At 36.8% G+C, this 23,799-nt stretch overlaps 2 protein-coding genes across 3 annotated transcripts in view; one reads left to right on the top strand and one right to left on the bottom strand.

The window, feature by feature from the left end:
• The window catches only part of LOC104596328 (uncharacterized), a 28,499-nt gene extending 20,693 nt beyond the window's left edge, over nucleotides 1-7,806 (bottom strand). Inside the window, exons 1-4 of the mRNA XM_010257412.3 lie at nucleotides 6,304-7,806; nucleotides 5,085-6,177; nucleotides 3,813-4,133; nucleotides 2,242-3,657 (exon numbers count right to left, since the gene is read on the bottom strand). Of these exons, the coding sequence (XP_010255714.1) occupies nucleotides 2,242-3,657; nucleotides 3,813-4,133; nucleotides 5,085-6,177; nucleotides 6,304-6,800 (3,327 nt within the window). The 5' untranslated portion in view covers nucleotides 6,801-7,806. The remainder of the gene's footprint in view (nucleotides 1-2,241; nucleotides 3,658-3,812; nucleotides 4,134-5,084; nucleotides 6,178-6,303) is intronic.
• Nucleotides 7,807-15,138: 7,332 nt separating this feature from the next.
• On the top strand, nucleotides 15,139-23,571 carry LOC104596327 (disease resistance protein RUN1-like). Of its 2 annotated transcripts, XM_010257408.3 has the most exons (6): nucleotides 15,144-16,128; nucleotides 16,592-17,690; nucleotides 17,821-18,177; nucleotides 18,317-19,708; nucleotides 21,788-22,585; nucleotides 23,024-23,571. In XM_010257408.3, the coding sequence occupies exons 1-6, from the start codon at nucleotides 15,539-15,541 to the stop codon at nucleotides 23,477-23,479; spliced, it is 4,692 nt and encodes a 1,563-aa protein (XP_010255710.1). In that variant the 5' UTR covers nucleotides 15,144-15,538; the 3' UTR covers nucleotides 23,480-23,571. The 2 variants fall into 2 exon arrangements, with proteins under 2 accessions (XP_010255713.1, XP_010255710.1); XM_010257411.3 differs by lacking the exon at nucleotides 21,788-22,585 and having other exon boundaries at nucleotides 15,139-16,128.
• The last annotated feature ends 228 nt before the right edge of the window (nucleotides 23,572-23,799 follow it).

Raw genomic sequence — 23,799 nt, forward strand, 5'->3', positions numbered from 1 at the left:
ATTTGGGGGGATATTGTTCTCACTGCAACCTACCTAATTAACCGTATGCCATCCAGAGTGTTGGGTTTTAAGTCTCCCTTTAGCCTCTTTCATCCGGGTAAGGACCTTTTTCCTATTCCCTTTCATGTCTTTGGTTGTACTTGTTATGTACACATCCCAAGTGCCCAAAGACGATAAGTTTGAACCAAAGGCCCACAAGTGCATATTCCTTGGTTATGCCTCCACACAGAAGGGTTATTGTTGTTTTGATCCAAACACCGGAAATCGTTATGTTTCAATGGATATTACCTTTGATGATTCCACTCCTTTCTATGATTCTTCTCTGGGGAAGCATTGTTCAAAGGGGGAGAACTTGTCACAGTTGTTTGCACTCCCCCTTCCTATCCCTATTGAGTCTCCTCTTGTGCCTTCTTCTATTCTTAATGAGTCAAGGGAGGAACAATCATCTCATGTTCCTTCCAATGTTCCTATTCCTCCTCCATTACCTCCTCATCCCCTCTTTAATTCCAAGTGGTACCGGTGGCAAATATCTTTGGCTGCTCATTCAGATTGGCCACTCTATCAATTTGATGTGGAAAATGCATTCTTGAATGGAGAATTACATGAGGTCTATATGTTTCTCCCACTAGGGATGCATGGCACAGATATGGAGGTAAAAGTGTGCAAGCTAAAGAAGTCTCTCTATGGACTTAAACAGTCACCTAGGACATGGTTTGAAAGGTTTAGGGCTGCCCTTGTTAACTTTGGTTACATACAGACTCAGTCCGATCATACCTCTTTGTGAAGAAGAGAGATTCATATTATTATTGATCAAAAGAAAAAAAAGAGGAGAGATTCATTGGTGGTATATCTTATAGTCTATGTTGATGATATAGTAGTGACTGGTATTGATGTGACAAGGATTGATGATCTTAAATATTTCCTTCATATAGAGTCTGAGATCAAAGATCTAGGGGAGTTGAGGTATTTCCTTGGCATAGAAGTGGTTCGGTCTAAGGATAGAATTTTTATCTCTCAACAAAAGTATGTGCTAGACTTGCTCACTGAAACAGGCAAGATGGGTGCAAAACCAATGGATACTCCTATTGATATGAGTTACAAACTTTCTGCCTCAAATGGAGAGTTGTTGAAGGATAAGGGAGTGTTTCAAAGGTTACTAGGGAAATTGTTATATCTTTGCATGACTCGGCCTAACATTGCATATGCTGTCAGCTGCATTAGCCAGTTCATGCATGCTCCCAGGGACACTCATATGGTAGCAGTAGAATGAATTTTATGTTATTTGAAGAATACTCTTGGGAAGGGAATTCTTTTTGCTAAGCATGGTCATATGAAACTGGAGGCTTACATAGATGCTGACTGGGCGGGAAACATTAACGATAGGAGGTCAACTTCTAGATATTGTAACATGGTGGCAGGTAATATTGTTTCTTAGAGAAGCAAGAAACAATAAATTGTTGCCAGATCTTCAGCTAAGGTCGAGTATAGAACTATGGCTCATGGAGTTTCTAAGTTACTTTGGTTTCGATCCTTGATGGAGGAACTAGGTGTTGAGTATGATAAGCCATTGATGCTATAATGTGATAATCAGGCCACCATCAACATTGCTCACAATCCAGTGAATATGATAGGACTAAACACATTGAAATTGACAAGCATTTTATTAGAGAAAGAATGGCTTCTAGAGAAGTTTGTCTACCATTCAATACATCTGAAGAATAGTTAGTTGACATTCTTACCAAGGGAATCTCCAAGGCCAAACTACAACATGACACTAGCAAGCTGAGCATGATTGACATCTATTCTCAGCTTGAGGGGGAGTGTAGAGAGAATGGGTTGAATGGCCCATACGATGCTTTTATTTGTTTATGCTTTTTGTTTATGTTGTTAATGGGCCTTTTTTATGTTATGCTTAATTAAGTTATTCACCCAATTAAGGGCCTCTCTGTAAATATCAAAACTTGTAAATTATGTTTTAATGAAAAGGATTAGGGAAGAGAGAAATATTCGGCAGTCTTCTCTCTAAACCCTATTTGCCACCAACTTCTTCTTCTCTCCTCTCCTTTTCTCTTTTCTGTTGATATCTAATATCTTTTCACAACTTTTAAATCAGTCCTTTCATTCCTTAGGACTGTTTTTCTTCTACTCTTATAGGCTTCATTTCTTGCAAGTTGCAACAGAAGCAAAAGAAAGAGAAATTGAATGGCTGATAAAAAAAGGAGAAATTGAATAATATCTTACCTCCAACCAGCCATCACCACAAAAAAGATACCAGTCAGACAATGCCAAACGGAGATCTGTCACTTTATTCAATTTGTCAAGGCCTGAAATAGAATGCAGGTCAAAACAGCCACTAATATTTAAGTTTTTCAGATTTTTTAAGTTCTCAATGGAACATATCTCAACAAGGTTCTTGCATTCTTCCAGATCTAATGTTTGTAAAGTAGTAACAACAAGAGGCACTGTAACCCTCTTCAGACTTTGGCATGCTTGAATTTTAACTGATGATAGCCCTGTAAAAGTGTCAAATTGACTCAAATTTGAACAGGATAACAGAGATAATGATGCAAGTTTAGTTAGCCCTCTTCCAGTTTCTTTTGTAGTGGGAAGCCGCACATCCTCAAACTTCAGTTCTTTAAGGGATACACCTTCATAACAAATGAAATGGAAGAAATCATCGCTAACCTTGCAATTACCAAGATGAAGTGTCTCTATAGTTGATATTTCAGGGAATGCTCTACGATCCAACTGAAGTCTAGAACATCCAGTGAATGCACATACGGATAGGCTCGAAAGTTCTTTAATACTCATGGGAAGTCTGTCCAGATTTTCACAAAAATCAATTCTAAGATGCTTTAGAGCTTCCAAATTCCCAATTTCCTCAGGTAACTTGAGTATTCCACTTTGTGAAATATGAAGTGAATGAAGCTGTTTAAGATGGCCCAGGGAATTTCCCAATTCCTCAAGAACTGGAAATCGAATAATGTTCAGATATTTCAAATGATTTAACTTGGTAAACACAACAGGTTCCAGTGATTTTACTTCAAGGCCTCCATATAAGATAAGGACCTCCAAACTCTCAAGATCTCCAAGATAACCAGGAAGTGCTGTTAACCGCAAACAACATAAATGAAGAGTCCTAATACAACTTTGGCATGAAATTCTACGAGGCAAGTAGAAACTTTTACAAGCAAGGGTAGTGAGGAACTCCAGTTTATTGAAACCACATATGACATCTGCTTCAATCTCCAAGTTGGTACAGCAGTTTAGATTAAGGTGTCTTATTTCCACTAACTTGCAAAATGACAATGGAAGTTGAGTTAATGCTGAACAAAATTCAATATCCAGGTGCTCCAACTTTTCCAATTCTCCAAAGCATAAGGGCAAAGATTCCAGGCTCTTACAACCAGATAGATTGAAATACCGCAATTGCTTCCAGTTTCCGAGACGATTTGGCAAAGAATGCAAGCTGGTACAGTGAGAAAGATCCACATGTTTCAATGCATAGATTTCACACAACTCATCAGGAAGGTCAACAAGATTCCCACAATGGCTCAGAACCAATTTTTCCAGGCCATTTAAAAATTTAATTGATTTGGGGAGTCTTTGAAGTGATCCGCAACCTTGCAGGTGTAGTTCTTCTAGATGCACTGGAATCTATAAAATTGAAAGGAAGAGCTAATAATTAGAGGTAATTTAGCTTTTAAAGATAAATGATTTGTGCCAGAGCAATCAGGCAACAGAAACTTCAAAGAAAGAACTCTGACAAGTCAACACCCATGACAACTAATACCAGGAAAAGAAATGTTCACCTGATTGTTATCACTCCAGAGGCTTGATAGTTTGCCACCTGACAAGTCTAAAACACGTAGATTTTCAACAGGTAGTCCCAAGGGAAAAGATCCACTAGGACAATGTCTCCATCGTAACCATAGAATCTTTTTTGATAAGAGCCTGAAATCTCCTTTGACACACGCATCTTCAAGAATTAGAAGACGCAGTTCCTTCATAGGAGCAAATGGACGAAGAGACCAAGCTGATCCAAGCCCTCCATATGAGTTTCTTATGATTTGTGGTTTTTCATCTTCTACTTGTTTTGTTGTCAATGTAATTCCCTCCACATTTTCTGATCCCTACAAAGCTCCATAAGACAACAGAAATAGAATCAGACTCTAACATGCCAACTTCATGACCTAGCTCAAATTCAAAATACAAGATGGCATATTCTTCTTTGTCAAAGATAAGTTGTAGTAGTAACAACAAATTTAATCATTGTTCAATATGGAGGATAAAGATAGATTGACTTCATTTAAGTAACTCAACAGTAGCAGAAAATTCAATATTTGTTCAATAATCAATTATCAGGGTATATGATTAAAGAACGATTCTCGGTCATGATTGGATGAGTGGAAGAAGGATCTTTCCAACATCTGCCACACATTGGATTCATGTATGGTATTCCAGGAAAACCATTATGCAGGTGCTACATTGCTGATCTGCTAGAATAGAATTCAACTTGATTTCTTTATCCTAATCATGCTTCTGGAATTTTCTCTTTCTTTTCTTTCTGGACTATTTGGAACATTTTTTTCCCAAACACTCAAAGAATCTAAGCATCGGACTTTTTTAGCAAGATCCAATTGTGTTGATTCCCATCTCAGAAAAGCTTCAACATGGAAAACAACAAATGGTAAGCACCAACCCTTTGCATCTGGGACATATATATTTCTCAGGAAGGGAGTAGCAGAAAACATAAAAAAAACGAGATAACATCAAAATTGCAAAAAAAACTTTTCAAAGAGAAAAGCTATCCATGAACCAAGCTGTATCATAGAAATCAAAGTATCACTACTTATATATATCACAGTACCAACATACAGAAGGCATATCAACATTGACACAGAATGCTTCAAGGTCCAACCAACTGCATTAAATTCAAAGCCACCAAGAAACCTTAAACCATGCATATGACCTACCAACTCACTGATTTTATTACAGGCCAATTAGTTGGTGATTCAAATCTCCGATGTATATACCGAGAGAAAAAACATCAAAAAAATAATTAAGTGTTGAAAACTAGATACCGATTCATTGCTGAGAACTTTCATGACATCATTTGGACGCCAAAGCCGGCTGCGACGCCCAGGATTGTCTATATCTTTTTCATCAATTATCTTTGCAGCCATTTCTTTCAACTGATCATGCATTTGAAACCGCCCATCCTGCAACTTAATGAGGCATTTTTGCTGCAATGACTGAACACCAACAGTGCCAAACCAATCTAATGCATTCCAGATCCTAACAGCCATGTCCTTATTTTCTCCAATAAAAAACAACGCAATGTCCAGGAATATCTGCTGCTCAAACCAATCAAGAGCATCATAGCTGACTCTGATTTGTCTTTCAATATCACCAGGTAAGCTCTGAGAGACACTTCTCAGTGTTTCCTCCCACATGTTTAGCTCTTCCCCAAAAAGCTTTCCCCCTAGTGTTTCTAAGGAAAGGGGCAAGCCATCACAATAGGTAACAAACTTCTCAACCAAGATATCAAATCCAAGAGCAGGATGAGGCATTAGAAATGCATGCCAACAAAACAACTCCCTTGCATATTTCTTTTCAAGCCCTTCCATATCATATATCAAGGAGTCTGGGATACACTCTAGCAATCTCCTGTCACGGGTTGTGATCAACACTATGCTGTTTCTATGAACATGTTCAGGAATAGACAGAGAATCCAAGTGGTCCAAATCATCAATGTTATCAAGAACAAGAATCACTTCAGATCGAGGAAGACATGTCTTAAGGAGAAACTTACCACGATTAGTGCTATGTATCTGGTGGTCGATCTGAAGCAAATTGTTGAGAAGAAGACTCTGGACTCTTTCAAGTCCAGATTTCTCAATCTTACCCTTTACGTCTTCAACAAAGCAAGATGCTTTGAATTGGGTCCTTTTCATGTTAAAGAACTCTTTCGCCAAGGTGGTCTTGCCAATGCCACCCATACCGACTATTCCCAACACCTTGGCCTTGCTTGATTCATCTCCAACTTCGAGCAATCTTTCCAGTTTCTCAATCTTCTCAGTAAGGCCAACTGGATGCTTTGCAACTTGTAACGAAGAAGAACTCACCTTTTTTATAACATTCTCAACCACTACTTTTACGAGTTTCCTCGAATTCCTGTTAAACAAAGTAGCATAAGCAAAGGAAAAACAGATTAGTTACCTCAGAGACTAAAATATAGAGAAACCTAAAGCAGAATCAGTGAATGTAGTCTCAAGTCTCAAAATGACAAAGCCAACTGACCCTCCATAGTCGCTCAATTTCCAGCCAGATATCAGAGCCGTCTTCTCAAAGGAAACTCTCCAACCTTCAAACCCAGGGTCATTTTTAATCCTTTTAAACGCATCACAGAATGCACCTTTGCCGGTCCTCCGAACCTCGGACGGCCTGACGTCAAGGAATACTGGAATCAAATCCGCTTTGCTCTCATGAACTCTCTTTAATTCCTCTAGCCGGTCCGTTGAATCCGCGAAGTCTTTTGACAGAATTACGATGAAAACATCCGCACGAACAATCTCTGCGTCGCCGGAGAATCCAACAGAGATTCCTACCCTTTCCAGATGCGAACAAAGACCTGAAGCGATTGATTTTATTGCAGGGAACGAACCAGAGTGGAGGACTAGCACATCAAAGTTGGCGGGGACTTCGGCAAGACGTTCTTCCGGAGGAGAATGAGAGACGGGTTTGATGCAGGAGGAGAGAGTTCGCCCGAAACAGGAGATAAATGAAGTTCTCGGCATTGCTGTTTCTATCGGAGTTTGAACATACAACCGTAAGAAGTGGAAGAGAAAGACGAATGCTTCATCCTCTTTTGTTAATCAACTTTTTTCGTTTTCGATTGAATGGCTGAAGCTTCCTATGTCTTACTTTCATTTTTCTGTTTCCTTTCATGGTGGGTGGGTAGGCTGGACGAAATTTAAGGACGGAAGACTTTTGGTATTTCTCTTTCATTCTGTCCCTCTCTCTCTCTCCCTCCCTAACACCTTTGAACAAGAAAAAAAACAATGCATTGCACCGAACACGCCAAAGAAGTCGTCTGAAGTGAGTTAAGATCCTACTTGGATAATACCGAGAAAGAAAATCCTGTGCAGAGACAGAGGACACAGTGCACGTGAGGGGGACAATAAACAATTTGACGAGGCGTTTAGAAATAATATGCACACAAATTATATGTAAAAATGCCACAATGAGCGATTGTTCATCTTCATCTGCGTAAATGATTTTCTTCCTCTCTTTTTCCAACGTGCTAGAGGCAAAAGACTACCGCAACTGAATAGCACTTTCCCAAGTCTCAATGGTCAACACTCGAGAGTCGAGACCCACCCCAGTTGGATTACGACTTACTGGTTACTGCACATCGGTAAACGCCTGCAATAACAAATCGCTTGAAAGCTTGAACAATTCAATTTGTCTCATGCGCAGCAGGCAGAAACTTTTAGAGTTCGGGAGGATCGTGTTCACATTGAATCTGGGTTTCTTACTCTCTACGACCCCAAAGTCATAACTGCTGCAATGGCTTCAGGAAATTAAATGATTTCACAAATTAAGAACTGGGGTTTGGTTAAACGTGATTCCAATGTTTCTGAATCGATGGGTTCGATTACACGTTCTGGGTTGCTTAATGAGCTCCTATTTCCAGTTCCAGAGGAAATCGATTCGTGGCTGGATTATTTTATACCATCAATCTATCTATTAGGTCCAATTCAGCATGTCTTTCCTTCCTCCGTTATCCTCCTTACTCTCTTTCCTCTCTCTTTCCATCACTCCATAGTCTCAACCTAATTATCTAAAAATATTCTTATAAGGGTAGATTTTTTAAATTACCCTTATAGTTTAATTAATTGACTAAGTGTACCCTTACTATTTGAAAATTGATTAATGATATTCTTACCTAACTCTACTCTTACCGTTAACATCTATTAATATTCCATCAAAAGTTTAAATTTTTTTAAAACCCAATGCTATCCTTATCCCATTCCTCCTTACTCGGCACACCCTTCCTCCTTCTACACCTCTCTCTCTCTCTTCCATCTATCTTCCTCCCACAATCTCCGTCAATGCCATATTACAAGAGAGAACTATACCATATCCGCACTCTATAACAGAACCAAAAAAAAAAAAAAATACTATCTATCTTTTCACAGTCAAGAACCTAAAAGAAAATACATTGAAGAGGAGGGAAAAAAAACTATAGGGATGTTCTAAAAGATTTCTTTAAGCTTTAATAGGAACAACACGAACAGAACAAATACGTTTACATTAAGGAATACCATTCAATTTGGATTTATATACTACAGGGATGTTGGAGGAATTTTGGGTTTTTGAAATTGAAGATTCAACGAATAACGTTCAGTTCTATCTTTCTCTCTGCAAAATCCAGAGAGAAGGGAATTATCTCTGCAAAATCTAGAAAAAAGAGGAGACAGATAGATTTTTAAGGTTTACTTGTGGGTTTTAATGAGAGGAAAATAGAAAGAAGAAGTCTTTATCTCTCTCTCTCTCTGGGCAACGATGATGGCAACCCCTCTAAAGTCTGATCTCTCTTCCTCTCTCTCCTCTTCCTCTAGGCGACGATGGCAGCAACCCCTCTGAAGTCCGATCTCTCTCTCTCTTCTTCCTCTGGGTGGCGGTGGCGGCAACCCCCTCTAAACTCCCATCTCTTTTTCTTCTTCCTTCTTCCTTTGGGTGACGACGGCGATAATCCCCTTTGAACTCTGATCTCTCTTTCTTCTCTCTTCTTCCTCAATCCGATCTCTCTTTCTCTCTCTCTTCTTCCTCTAGGTGACAGCCGCGGCATTGCCTTGTAACTCCACCCCAGCGATGGGAGTTATAGGGTCATCTTTGAGCTATGCATTTTTTAAGCCGCAGGGCTCTTGAACCATTGCAAAACCGAATATTTTGGACAATAAAAGGGTAGTTTAGGCATTTTGCATGGGTTTTGATGGAGGTTAATGATAAGGATAGTGTTAGTCAATTGTCAAAAACAGTAGGGGTGGCATTAATCAATTTTCAAACAATAAGGGTACATTTAGTCAATTAGCTAAACCATAAGGGTAGTTTAAGAAATTTACTCTCACCTAAGGCACCTCATCCCACCCATTAGGAACTTATCATGTTACCCCACTCCCCAATCAATTCCTAAAATCTCTCCACCCCCCTAATTTATATCCACTCTATTTCATTTAAAATATTCAAATTAATTAATAAATAGTATTATAGTTAATATTTTATCCAACCCATATTCAATGAGTATTAAATAGTGTTATTACCAAAAGTTAATAAATATGATTAGTAAATTACCAAAAATTAACAAATATTGTTACTAACAAATTCATAATGACTTTTTAAAGTATTATGGGTAAATAGTGTTATATTCATGTTAATTAACAACATTTTGTAAATATTGAAAACTCTTTAACTAATCTCTATAAAATTGAGAATTATATTTAACAATTATCAAAAAGTATAAAATTTTAGTTATTTCTACTATTATAGTTAATAACCAAATGTAGATGGGGGAATAAAATACTATAATGCTGGAAAATAAAATTAATAACTAATTTATATTGGAAAATAAAATATAAATTAGTGTAATTTTGTTAGTAAACTACCTAATAAAAATAAATATTTAATAACAATTTAAAATAATTTTCAATAAATCTCCATAATTACACAAATGTAATAAATTTTTCATAAAACTATATTTTCATAAAATAGTATTTTGGAAATTAAAAGATATAAAATTTTTAAAAGCTTATTTAAAATGTATTAAATAATTATTAAAATTTATTGGAATATTTTGGAAATTTTAGGAAAATTTATTACATTTGATAGGTTTTGAAAAACTATTGAAAAATTATGTAATTTTTATTGTAAATTATTGAAAAATATTAAAGATAAATGAGTATGGGAAAGGGAAAACTATAATTTGAACCAATAATTACACAAACTATTAAGATAAATTAGTATAATAATGGAAAAAGGAAATTACCGATTAGTTTATATTAAAAAGTATAAGATAAATTAGTGTAATTTTGTAAGTAAATCATTTAAAAAGAAAATAAATTATTTAATAACAATTTAAAAATAAATTTAAATAAATTTTCAAAATTATACAAATGTAACAAATTTTCCAAAACTTTCATAAAATTACATTTTTGAAAATTAAAGACAAATTAGTGTACATTTAGAATTTTACCATTTGGTTGATACTCAATATATCTTTTTAATCATTTTTGTCATCAAATTGAGTATTGGGTTGACGGGGAGTGGATGCCTTGCCCTAAACCCATCCAATACTAGGGACGGGGCGGGGAAAATTCAATGATTCCTCGTCCCTAAGGGGGAGTGGGTGTCTTGCCCTAAACTCACCTAACACTGGGGACGGGTTAGGGGATGGGGTAGAGTGTCTTAACTACAGGGCAGGGATAGGGATGGAGTGCCCCGCTCTGTTGTCATTCCTATATAATTGTTAATTATTAGTGAAATTAATAAAAATGTTAGCTTTTGTAATTATTTTTATTTATTTAAAGTCAATTAAATTTTCATTTAAAAATAATGAAAATAATAATTATTAATAAAATTAAATTTATTAAAAATATTTGTTCATATTAAATTAACAATAATTATTTTCTGTAAATCAACATTAAATGAAAACTACAATTATTAAAATTTTAAATACTAACAATAACTTTGAATACTTTTAGCTAATTAACAACAAATTTTGATTATTAATCTATGAATTACATAATAGTCAGATTTTCCTGTGCATCGCATAGGTCCCCATTAGTCTATATATATAGCAAGACAGTCCACGTTACCATGCCTTTCCTTGCTCCATTACCCCCACCCTCCATTCTCCTTGACTCTCTCTCCACTCCCATTTCCACCACTCTTAAGAAGCACCAAACTCTCCCTCTCTATTCCCAACCCAACTACCTAAAAATATTCATAGCATCTCTCTCCTAAGATATCTCCTCTAAGCCATTAGGAATGTATCATGTTACTCCACTCCCCAATCAATTCATAAAATCCCCCCCCCCCAATCTACATCTCTTATTTAATTAATAAATAGTTAAATATGATTAATATTTAATACAACCCATTCAATGAGTATTAAATACTGCTTACCAAAAATTAATAAATATTGTTAGTAAATTTCAAAAAATAATAAATATTGTTATTAATTAATTTATCATGAAATTTTAATGTACTTTGGGTAAATACTGTTATACTCATATTAATTAACAACATTTTATAGAAATTGAAATCTCTTTAACTAATTTCTATAAAATTGAGAATTATATTTAACAACTATCAAAAAGTATAAAATTTTAGTTATTGCTATTATTATAGTTAATAACCGAATGCAGATGGGGAAATAAAATATTATAATATTGTAAATGAAATTATTAATTAATTTATGTTGGAAAATAAAAGATATATTGTTGTACTTCTAGAAAAATTTTGAAAGTTATTGGAATATTTTGAAATTTTTAGGAAATTTTATTACATCTGATAGATTTTGAAAAATTATTGAAAATTTGTGTAATTTTCATTGTAAATTATTAAAGCTAAAAGAGTATGTGAAAGGGAAAATTGTAATTTGAACCAAATTACAAAATTTATGAAGATAAATTAATATAATATTGGAAAACAAAGTTATTGATTAGTTTATATTGTCAACTATAAGATAAATTAGTGTACTTTTGTAAGTAAACCATTTAAAGAAGAAAATAAGTTATTTAATAACAATTTGAAAATAAATTTCAATAACTTTTCAAAATTACACATATGTAATAAATTTTCATAAAATTACATTTTTGACAATTAAAGATAATTTAGTATACTTTTGGAAATTTTCTATTTGGTTGATACTCAGTATATCCATTTGATCATTTTTGTCATCAAATTGAATATTGGGTTCCCCATCCTTGATGGAGTGACGAAGAGTGGGTGCCTTGCCGCAAACCCACCCAACACTAGGACGGGGGGCAGGGAAATTACGAGGATTTCCCATCCTTGACGAGGAGTGGGTGCTTTGCCCTAAACTTGCCTAACAATGGGGCAGGGAAATTTTGATGATTCCTTGTCCCTGATGGGGAGTGAGTGCCTTGCCATGAACCCACCCTACATTGGGGATAAGGTAAGGAAATTTGAGGATTCCCTGTCCCTTATGGGGAGTGGGTTCCTTACTGTGAACCCGCCCAAGAACAGGGATGGGGAGGGGGGAATTCAAGGATACCCCACCCCTGATGAGGAGTGGGTACCTTGCCCTGAACCCGCCCGACGTTGGGGATGAGGTAGGGAAATTCGAGGGATTCCCCATCCCAAACGGAGAGTGGGGTGCCTTGCCCTAAACCTGCCCAACACTGAGGACGATGCGGAGAAAATTCAAGAATTCCCTATCCCTGATGGGGAGTGGGTGCCTTGCCCTGAACCCACCCGACATTGGAGATGAGGCGGGGAAATTCGAGGACTCCTCGTCCCTGACAGGGAGCGGGTGTCTTGTTGTGAACCTATTCGAGACTAGGGACGAGGGGGTGGGGGGGGGGAATTCGAGGATTCCCCATCCCTGACAGGGAGTGGGTGCCTTTCCCTAAATCCGCTTGATACTAGGGACAAGGTAGGGAATTTTGAGGATTCCTTGCCCCTAATGGGGAGTGGATGCCTTGCCTTGAACCCACCCAACACCGGGGATGAGGCAAAGAAATTCGAGGATTCCCCGTCCCAAACGGGGAATGGGTGCCTTGCCTTGAACCCACCCAACACTGGGGATGAGGCAAAGAAACTTGAGGATTCCCCGTCCCAAACGAGGAATGAGTGCCTTGCCTTGAACCCTCTGGACAGCGGGAATGGGGTGAGGATGGGTTAGATTGTCTTGACTATGGGATGGGAATAAGGAGGAGGTGACCTGCCTCGAACCCGCCCCGTTGCCATTCCTATATAATTATTCATTATTAGTGAAATTAATAAAATTGAATGTTAGCTTTTGTAATTATTTTTATTTAATTAAAGTAAATCAAAATTTCATTTAAAAATAACGAAAATAATAATAGTTATTAAAATTACCATAATAATTAATAAGATTAAATTTATTAAAAAATATTTATTCCTATTAAATTAACAATAATTATTTTTTATAAATCAACATTAAATAAAAATATAATTATTAAAATTTCAATATTAACAATAACTGAATATTTTTAATTAATTAATAACAAAATTTTATCATTAAGTGCAACTTTTTTCCCAAAATATCAATTGAAAATAACATTTTTATAAAATAACCAAAATAAGATAGTCTTTTTGGAAAAAATATCAAAAAAGGGCGGACACTGTTCATCATCTTCCTCCATGCTAGAATCTCATCGTTAGAAGCTCCCTTGTAGTCAATGCCGATGATTTTGGAATTGAACTTGATATGGCGAAGAAGGTCGAACTCCCGAGCATACAAATCAAGATACTCCATGATCTTATTGCTGTTGGGAAACTCTTCTTTTACGGTAGAAGGCCACGGAAAATATGAGAATTCATAGGTAAGTTTCGGTGTATGGAGCTTGGTAGTCTCTAAAGTTTGCATCCAAACTCCACTAATTCCTCCCCTGGATTCAAAGACGATCGGACGAAAACCCTCCTCTAAAGTATAGTAACCGGAAATGCTCTTCACGTCCCAGAAAGCAAACCAGCGGCCGTGTCTAAGTCTTCATCTCCAAGGACTCATAGAAGTTCTGTATCCACTGCCCTTTCTTGATATTTTCTTCAAAAATCCTATCTTATTTTAATTATTTTATTTTTTTTATTAATATTCGGGGCAAAAAGTTGCCCTCATCTTCTAAACCCATAAAATTATTCAATCTTTCATATCTTCCCGTAACATGCACGAGTCCCCGCTAGTTTGTTCATAAGACAGGAGGATGAGATGTGAATATTCATGCAAGTAAAATCCATTTAGAGTTTTTGCACTGTTTGTTGCGGTGTGAAATCGTGTTCCTTTGTGGCTATTCGATTGCATTCCATCGTTGAAAAACAAGAGGCATACCGCGTCTTCCCATAATCCCATTCAATGTACAGACAGTTTAGTTTACGGTCAACCCATTGTACACATTGTGCTTGTATCAGATCTGGGTTTTCTGTCTAATAAATGTCAGCACAGTGTGGACGTTTTCTTTGACTGGCTGTACCCAATGAAATTTGGTTGAGTTGAACGATTATTTTGCCTTGACCCGATACCCGACGTTGTAGGGTTGGGTTCAGGTCTTCGGGGAATGAGACCGAATTTGCTTCTCACATAAGGTGCCTCACACCGATGTCATAGGCATATCCCACTATGTATTAAAAACATTTTTCATACTTATATATTATTATTCATGGGAGATGTTTCTAATGCATAGTAAGATATATGTGAGGCGCCATGTGTGAAGAGCATATCCTAATTATCCGTCGAATGTCTTAAATAGGAATTTAGGATGGGATGAAAGTGAATACCCCTTTCAATTATTTACACTACATTAATAGACTCCGGATCACTTGCCCACGAGAATTCTGCCTACGTCTACCCACAACACATTATCCCGTGAATTGGGAACATCTCCCCCTACATAATACTATGTAGGAGGATGAAATGTTCTCCATGTGTAGCTGTAATGTTATGTGGGTAGGCGTGAGCAGAATTTGTGTGGATAAGTCTTTCCCTCCTTTTTCCTTCAAACCAAACATAGCCTTAAAAAAATCCAACCCCAGCCTCAGCCTGCCCAAGTTTTGGGGGGGGCACTGGGGCAAGTCCGGGTATGACCTTATCGATAAATGATTAAGGCTGTCAATGGGTCGGGTTGGGCCAATGAACCCAATGGCCCCTTAATCAATTGGGTCGGTTCTGGTTCACAGGTTGAAAGTACGGTCAACCTGGCCCATGAGCCATGATCACCCTAATTCCGGATCACTATCAGTGGGATGATTGGGGCGAATTCGTTTTGGATAAATCGGATTTCAAAACAGAAAAGAAAGTCGTAATTAATTAATGGAGTGGCTTTCCAACGAGGTGGGTCAGTGTCAGTTTCTAATATCTAGTAAGATGATAATCTTTCTGATTTTGACTTTTAGCATGAACCTTCCTCTTCTTCTGCCAGCCATGAAAGTTGACCAAGAAACCTGTTTCAAATGTCAACCCAAGTTATCTTATAGCAAGAAATCCTTCCGGACTTTTCTGAGCTATGAATATTTTTTTAATTGCAGAACATTGAGTTTAGTTTTGCTTTTGGATTTCTCATGTTTTTAATCTCTGTATCCAGGCTTTTTAACTCTCAGGATCCTAATCTTGTAAGTAGCTGCAATTGAGTTAGCATCGAATCGACAGTCAGAATTTGAACGTCTTCTTTTTCTTTTCTTTCCTAATTAAGAGAAGTGTGTAATAGTAGTTGGAATTTCTGAAATTCAGTTGTTCCACTTCCCCCTCGTCTTTTCTGTTGTTGCTTCTTCAATGTTGTCACGAATTAAGAACTGGGTTTTGGTTAGAAGTGATTCCAATGTTCTTGAATCCGTGGGTTCGAGTTCACGTTCTGGGTTGCCTAATGAACTCTTACTTCCGGAGGAAATTCGTGGGAGGGTTGTTTTGTACGATGTCTTCATTAGCCACAGGGGATCAGATGGGAAAATTTATGCAAGAAAAATCCATGAAAGTTTGAAAAGGTTGGGCGTCAAGAGCTTCTTGGACACAGAGGGGATTCTCAAGGGAGAGAATCTCAGTGCGGTGATAGTCGAAGCAATAAACTCTTGCACTGTGTTTCTGGTTATACTGAGCAAAGGCTTTGCAGAGTCTGCATGGTGTTTGGAGGAGCTGAGGCTTATGCTGAATAAGGTCAAGGAAGAGGGAAACAGTGCAGTATTGCTTCCTGTGTTTTACGGTGTTGAACCAGATGATTTAAGGGACATTAGGCATGGACCTTTTAGCAAGGCTTTCCAGATGCATAAGAAAGGGAAAGAATTCAGTTCAGAGTTGATCAGGAAATGGGAGGAGGCTCTGAAGGAAGTTGCCAATGTTTTGGGCCCAAGGTTGAGTGATTTTGAAGGGTTAGTCTCTTCTCTTATCCATTTTGCTGTGTTCTTCAATTTATCACTGAACTAGGATATGGTATGTAGTTGATTCATGATTGTTATGTGGTTTTATGAAATTTTTAAACAATCTACTAGGTTGTTCTAATTTGGGTCATTATCTACTCTTATGACTTTGATACATAATCATGTTTTCCGTTTTGGCTTAGGAAAGTTCTATTTAGTTCTTCTTGGAAGTTGTATAAAACAAATTCCATAACACTTTGAAATCTTATACGTTTCTTTTGTTGCATGTGCAGTTTGTTTGTTGTCATTTGACATAGTCTGCATCTAGTTTCTTTGCTAATATCTTCATTTGGTTTGGATTATTACCCTGGAAATTTTTTCAACTTTAGTATGATTAACTTGGATATTCTGGTTATAATTTCTTCATATTATTGTGAAACCTACTGCTGATGCTTCTGTTGGTGTGACTGACTAGGAAAGAGAAGCTTTTGAAATCTGTGGTCAAAGATATTATCAGAAAAGTAAAGAATGTGGACTTAGAGACTCCAAAGTTTCCTGTTGTTGTTGATGAAAGGGTCCATGAATTAGATATTTTGGTAAAAAATGCCAAGTCTCTGAATGCTACTCCTTCCATTGTTGGAATTATTGGGATGACTGGGATCGGAAAAACTACAGTTGCCAAACAGTATTTCAACATGTTCCAATCATCATTTACTTCTGCATGTTTTATTGATGGTATTAAACAGAAAGCAAGGAGCATTGGGCTTCCAAGCATACAGCAAATGCTTCTAAAAGAACTTGTTTTGCTTGATGTTGACATTCATGATATCCGCTATGGAGTTAAACTTCTTAAAAAACGTCTTCAAGGGGCTGAGGTTCTCATAGTTCTAGATGATGTAGATGATGTGGTACAACTGCAAGCATTAATGGTGCAGGAGGTTCTAAGTCCTCAAAGTGTTATTTTAATTACTACCACAAACTGTACATTATTGATAGATTTTCCAAATATCTGGCTCTATAGAATAAATAAGTTAGACAGATGCAATAGCAGGAAGCTTCTGCTTATGCATGCAATGAAGAAACCAGAATTGATTCATCCAGAGCTTGATGTCCTGGTTGAACAATATTTAGATATTTGTGATGGAATACCTCTGTCACTGGAAGTGATCGGTAGATCATTGTCAGGTATTAATAGTAAACATTATTGGAAGAATACTTTAGAAAAAGTATCTAACAGGCTACCAGAAGAGATTACAAGGAGATTCATGTTGTTTTTTGAGACCCTTAACCAGGTTGAGAAGGATATGCTTGTTGATATTGCCTGTTTCTTCATGAATGAGCGTTCTCACTTTGCTACCAGCTTCTGGGATGCCTGTGGAATTTCCGGTGCAGATGTGCTCAAAGATCTCATACTAAAAGACGCCATCATATTTGATGGTGGAATCATTTCAATGAATTCACTGATGAAGGTATTTATTCTAAAAGTTGTTGATGAAGAGAACAAAAGGGACAGACAACATATAAAGCATTGTTGGAAGCCTACAGATGTTCATAAGGCATTGCAGCATATTTATGTACGCTTCAGGATTTCTCAGATCTAGCTATTTATTTATTTCTTTCATCTTTTCATTTTCCCTATGTATTTTGTGTTTATTTTTGGCGAGGATGAATTTCTGAGATTTATAGAAATGCTGGTGGATGCAGGGTTTCACAGACATTGAGTACTTGAATTTGGTAGCAGAGAAAACAGAACTTTCATCTTTGCCAAATTTCAATGATGTCTATAAATTTACCATGACATCAAACAAGTATGTGAATAACTTTGTCAATGCATGGCCGGCTGAGTGTTTCAACAAAATGGATAAACTGAAATTGCTGTTGCTGGAAAACGATTGCATTAGTGGAGATATAAGAATGTTACCTGAAAGAATTCTTTGGCTCCAGTGGCAATCCTTTCCATATCACTGTCTTCCCTTAGAATTTCCCATTAGCAGCCTGCGGGTTCTTAAATTAGATGGGTCGAGACTGTCCTCTTTGTGGGATACAAGTGAACCATCCAAGGTTACTTCTCATAACACTTATTTTTAAATGACTTGTTTGAGTTCATTTCCTGACATGTGACAATTGTTCTGAGTTTTCTTATCTTTTCTCCTTTTTTTCATGTTATGAGAAGGGGTTAATTTGACCTTAATGGTTGCAGCTCCCATTGCAGTTAAGGCACCTCTATCTTGAAGGATGCCCTAATCTTGGATCACTTCCAGCAACTATTGGGAGTTTAATGAACCTACAAACAGTTTTCCTCACAGACTGCAAATCAATTACTTCTCTTCCTGATGAGATCTGCAACTGTCAATCACTATACTGTCTTGAAATGTCAAGGTGCAGCGCCTTGGAGTTTCTTCCCCCAAACATTGGAAACCTTAAGAATTTGAAGATGCTGATTCTGTCTGGTTGTTCAGAGATACAAAGGCTTCCTGAATCTATAGGGGAACTTGTTAATCTGAACTACCTCTTTCTGGATGGCTGTCAGAAATTGATTACACTTCCATACTCATTTGCAAACTTAACACAACTCAAACACTTGGATCTTTCTGGATGTAGTCATCTCCATCTGCAACTTACGGCATCCTCAAAAGATGCAGAAGCTATTGATCAACTCTCTGATATTTCTGAAATGAAAGATCTGGAGGAACTTAAGCTTCAAGTCAATGGCTTCACCAAGCTGCCAGATAGTTGTGGTCAACTCTCATCATTGACTGTTCTGTACTTACAAGGCCCTCATCTAATGGAACTACCCTATTCTTTAGGTGATCTTTTTGCACTAACTGATATTTGCTTTGACGGTTGTTATAATCTTAAAGGTTTGGTTTATGCCATTGGGAAACTTACAAGGCTGAAAAATCTGAATATATCTGCATGTGGGTTGGTAGAGCTACCTGAGGAGATCGGAGAACTATGCAATCTAGAAACATTATGTATAAGGAACTGCAGGAGCCTGACAAAATTACCATCTAGCATCAATCATCTTTCAAGATTGCTAAAACTTGAACTAGAAGGAAACTCTAATCTCCATGTGTCACATGAAAGCTTTCTGAACCTTTCATTGCTCAATAAGCTCGTACTTGGTGCTTGTGTCATCTTAGACTATTGTTTTTCTATGATACCAAATTATCTTTTGTCTTTGACAAATATGAAACTTCAGGGACTTCAGATGTCATTGATAAAATTTCCTGAATATGCACTGCCCAATATTGTATCCCTTTCCATAGTCTCCTGCAACAGTTTAATTGAAGTCACAATCTTACCAAAGCTCAGGGTTCTAGAAATAGTGAGTTGCCTTCAACTTAGGATTGTTTATATTCCTAGAGCAACAATGTGGTTAAGAAACCTCAAACTGAGGCAATGCCCAGAGCTATCAGTGATACAGTCCATTGATATGCTCCGGCATCTTGAAAAGATTGATACAGTGGGCTGTGTGAACTTGAATTACATACAAGGCTTGGAGTTGGTCAGGACACTGAAGGAAATTCATATCTTCATTACATACTGGGGTTTCCGTTATCATGGAGATGAGTGGCTGCAGAAACTGCAGGTAAGTTCTTTTTCCTTTCAAGTTTTAGTTCCTCTTCTTACTCCATGTTGATTGCATTCAAGATCTGCAGAAAATCTTACTGCACTAAATTTGATCAGAAAAGTTATTTGAAATATTTATTTATCTATAAGTTATAACACTTTTACATTCAGAAGTTTTGGTGCTTGTAGAATTCTAGTAGTTCCATAATTGAAATCAAGAGACCTAATAGAATCCATTTCTTCTTACTTAAGATAAACAAAATCCATGATAGCACTGACAAGTCTATCAAACCCCCTAATGAAGGCCAAACAACTGAGGACAGTTAACTAGACCCTAGTTTCCTACTAGCTTGAAAATTTTACTGTTCTCCCTGTTGCTCTCATTTGTTTTCAGTTCTATAGTTTTATTTTTCTTTTCTATGCCTGGTCAACTTTCAGCCTTTGTTGTCATAGGAATTGGTTTCAATCAATTTAAGTCAATTTTCAGCCTTTGTTGTCATAGGAATTGGTTTCAATCAATTTAAGTCAATTTTCAGCCTTTGTTGTCATAGGAATTGGTTTCGATCAATTTAAGAACTCATATTAGAAAGTTGTTAGTTTTTATAAATTTTAAGCTGTAAAGATATTTTTTCATGGATTGATTTTTATGGGCCAAAAATTGTTGGTTTGACTTGATTTTGGTGATACTACATATTGTTTTTAGTAACTAATTATGTAACCTGGATACAGCAAGGGCACTTCTGGATATGGTATCAGATATGAAATTTACACTAAAAATCGAGATACCTGACACAATATAGCACCCTTGTACATGTATCTGGGTTAGGTACCTAACCAAGGGACCACAACCCTGTAATCTTGATGTGATTTGGCAGAGCTTTGGCATTTTATTGTTAGGGTATCAATTGGCTATAAGAACCAAGTCTTTGGAAGTTTTACTTTAATTAGGACTTTCCTATGGTACCTTCCTGGTAACTTCAACTTCTCTTACAAATAAGAAAAAGTTTTGGGGTCTATAAATAAGGAAAGAAGTTGGATTAAAATAAAGTAATGTAAAAGTAAAATGTTCTTGTGTGAGTTTGCTCCAAGTATCATTTCTCTCTCTCTCTCTCTCCCATCCTCTTCTATTGTTCTTCATGATTCTTTTGTACTGTTCTTTTAATCTCTCTCTCTCTCTCTCACCTCATTCTCTTTCAATAATTCTTATTACTTATATATGCTATAAAAACCCCAAAACTCCATCCTGGTCATGCAATTATCCGACTTTGATCAATAGAACTCAATTTTATCCTTTGCATGCCTATCCGGTGTCAATTGGTATTGGAGGCTCAGAGCTATGGGTCTTAAACTTTAGGGATCAATGTTAAACTCAACACTAAATCTTTTGTCTTAGAATTTGATAGTCTAAACTGGAGTTGTCAGTTTGGAACAATTGTAAGTTCAGAAAGAAAATCATAGAAGCCTGATATATAAGATGTTAAAACTGCCATAAAGATAAACAGAGGCTTCTATGTTCATACTTGTTCCAACTAGAATACATCATTTCTTGTAGCATAGGGTGGTCTGTTAAATTGCTGCACCTAGGTACGGGTGATCATGGTCTAGGTTGGGCTTCCAGGCCTATAACTGATCATCCCTGCTCCTAGGAAAGCATATCAGCTATGACATCCTTTTCAGGACACAACTCTACAAGTATGAATTTGGCAAGGGAGTTAAATTTGGATGCTTTTGACTTTTATGATGATAAAACCCAGATATTTTTGAAGATTGGATACATGGTATTGAAGGTTACAGTATATGTTAAAGTATGCCTTTCTCTACATTTCATTTTGTATCAATATTTGATAATTTATGTTTTTCACTTAGCAGCTAGGTGTACATAACCACTAGGCCAAACTGTTTGTGTATGTGTTTGTATTTGTGTTATGGAAGGAAAAAAGAACCTCCTCTATTGATAATAGGTGTTCATTGTCATGAATTGACTTTTATAAGTAGATAAGTAGATACATGTTCTTGACAGGTTACTAATTATAGAAATGTCTGAAATAACTCGACTTAAAATTTTGGACCATTTATATGTTACTTTTTTTTAATGTAGAATTACATATATGCACCTGCTATGCATTTTGCAACCAAGTCAGTTATCAACAAGCATGAGATTTTTAAGAATTTCAAGAAGATGAATCAAACTTCCAACCATAAGCTCACATTTGAGCTTCCAGAATCAACTGTTCCATATGCATGGGTCATAATTGCCTTCCTTTCCCATGATTCCTATGAAGATATTAAAAATTTGATGATATCACTTCATGATATGAAAAGAAATGCTTCTGGTGAAACGGATGCCCCACTTCAGAGGGAAGGAAATATAGTTCTATCCCTGGATGATGGCTCCACAACCATGTTGCCGGTGCATGAATACCCTGCTGCTGAAGTTGGTGAGACTTTGCACTTTAGTATATTCAGTGGTAACTTTTGGTTGTGCGAACAACTGAAAAGTGGTCGAGTAATCAACGTCTCAAGCAATTCATACCACATCAGCCTTAAATCAGGTTGGGTTCGTATGTTGTCCATAGAAGAGGAGTCAAATATAGAAGCTATTCAAAGAAATTTCTTTGAAGAACTCAGAAAAGATAAGGAGGAAGCATTGAGCATTGTTGCCGAGTGTGAGGACAGTTTCTATTCAACACTTCTAAAGATGAGAATGGAAAACTGTCAAAGAGAGGTCCTTCCACTATTAGTTGATGCAATAGAGGTCCCCAATAGTCTGGACATGAAGATCAATACCCAATTAATTGCATCCCAGTCTATGGCAGAAATGAAGGACTTTGAAGCTTTAGACATTGCGAATTGCAGAATAATGCGAACCCACATTTTAGTAGAACTACCAATTTGGGTAAGAGTATGGTTTCTCAATATCTGTTTCAGATGCAAATAGTTGTTTAACTTTAAATCAACTGATCTACTTTTAACAAAGAATGAAATTATTTAACCATATTGACTATCCAATATCCACATTGTTTTGGACTTCTGGCAAAGAACATGTTCAACCAATGTAGGATAAGGTGGGCAGGGTAGTTTCCCCATCCTGAAGGGGATGTAACATTATCAGTGAGCGAATGGGGGTTGCTTGAAGCCATGCTACTCAACTAACGACTTTTATTAAAAAAAAATTGAATGTACAGAAAAATGGTGGATGCCATGATTGTCATCTTCCTTGTATAAAACAAGTAGCATGGCATTTTAAGCTTTAACAGACATTGTTGGTCTTTTACAATACCACAGGGCAATAATGTTTATCTGATGACACCAACTCTCTTGTGTTGTTGTGCAGAGTGAATTCATTGCACCAACATATAAAAAAGAACAAGCACTATTCCTTCAAGATTGCAGACCAAGCCTCTCCATTCTTCATTTGGAAATAAGCAAGGCTTGCAGAAGAGTGGTGGAAAATGTTGTCACTGATAGTCATGTCACAATTATTCAGGTGACAATTGGTGAGAACTACGAGATCCCAGGTATCATAAATCACACTTATTTACAAATTCTGAATTCAGAAGAACAAGGAGAGTACAAGGAGAACCCATCTAGAGACTTGCAAGTTGTGTTGTACCACCATGATGATCTGGAGTATATGAAACGGGTAGATGAGGAGATTGAGTTAAGGAAGTATATGGGTCCTCGGATACAGTTCTTTGCAGATGATGACAATGGTGTTGGCATTTTCCTTCCGGATATTTCAAGCAGTGATGATGATAGTGATGACGACGATGGTGGTGGCTCTTATTAGTCTTTCTTCTTCATATTTCAACTTCATTTAGAGGTGTGACAATAGTGTATCATTTTTGGGATACAAGGATGAACAAACTGTGGCTCCCTCAACTTTCTGATTCTCTTATTTTCTGTCAAACCAAGCACAGCCTAAAGCCATTACTTATAGGTAGAGTGGGATGAACTTGTGCCTAGTTCATTCCAGAATGCTTCAGATTATCAATAATAACACCCTAGGTCAGTTAGGTATGCTAGATTTAGGACTTAGTGTGTTTTTGGACTGTAGTTGGCATAGGAAATTAAAATCGTATATTTCCATAATTTCCCAAAATAAAAATA

The sequence above is a fragment of the Nelumbo nucifera genome, chromosome 1, assembly GCF_055504915.1.
Source record: "Nelumbo nucifera cultivar China Antique chromosome 1, China Antique-T2T, whole genome shotgun sequence".
Taxonomy (NCBI): domain Eukaryota; kingdom Viridiplantae; phylum Streptophyta; class Magnoliopsida; order Proteales; family Nelumbonaceae; genus Nelumbo; species Nelumbo nucifera.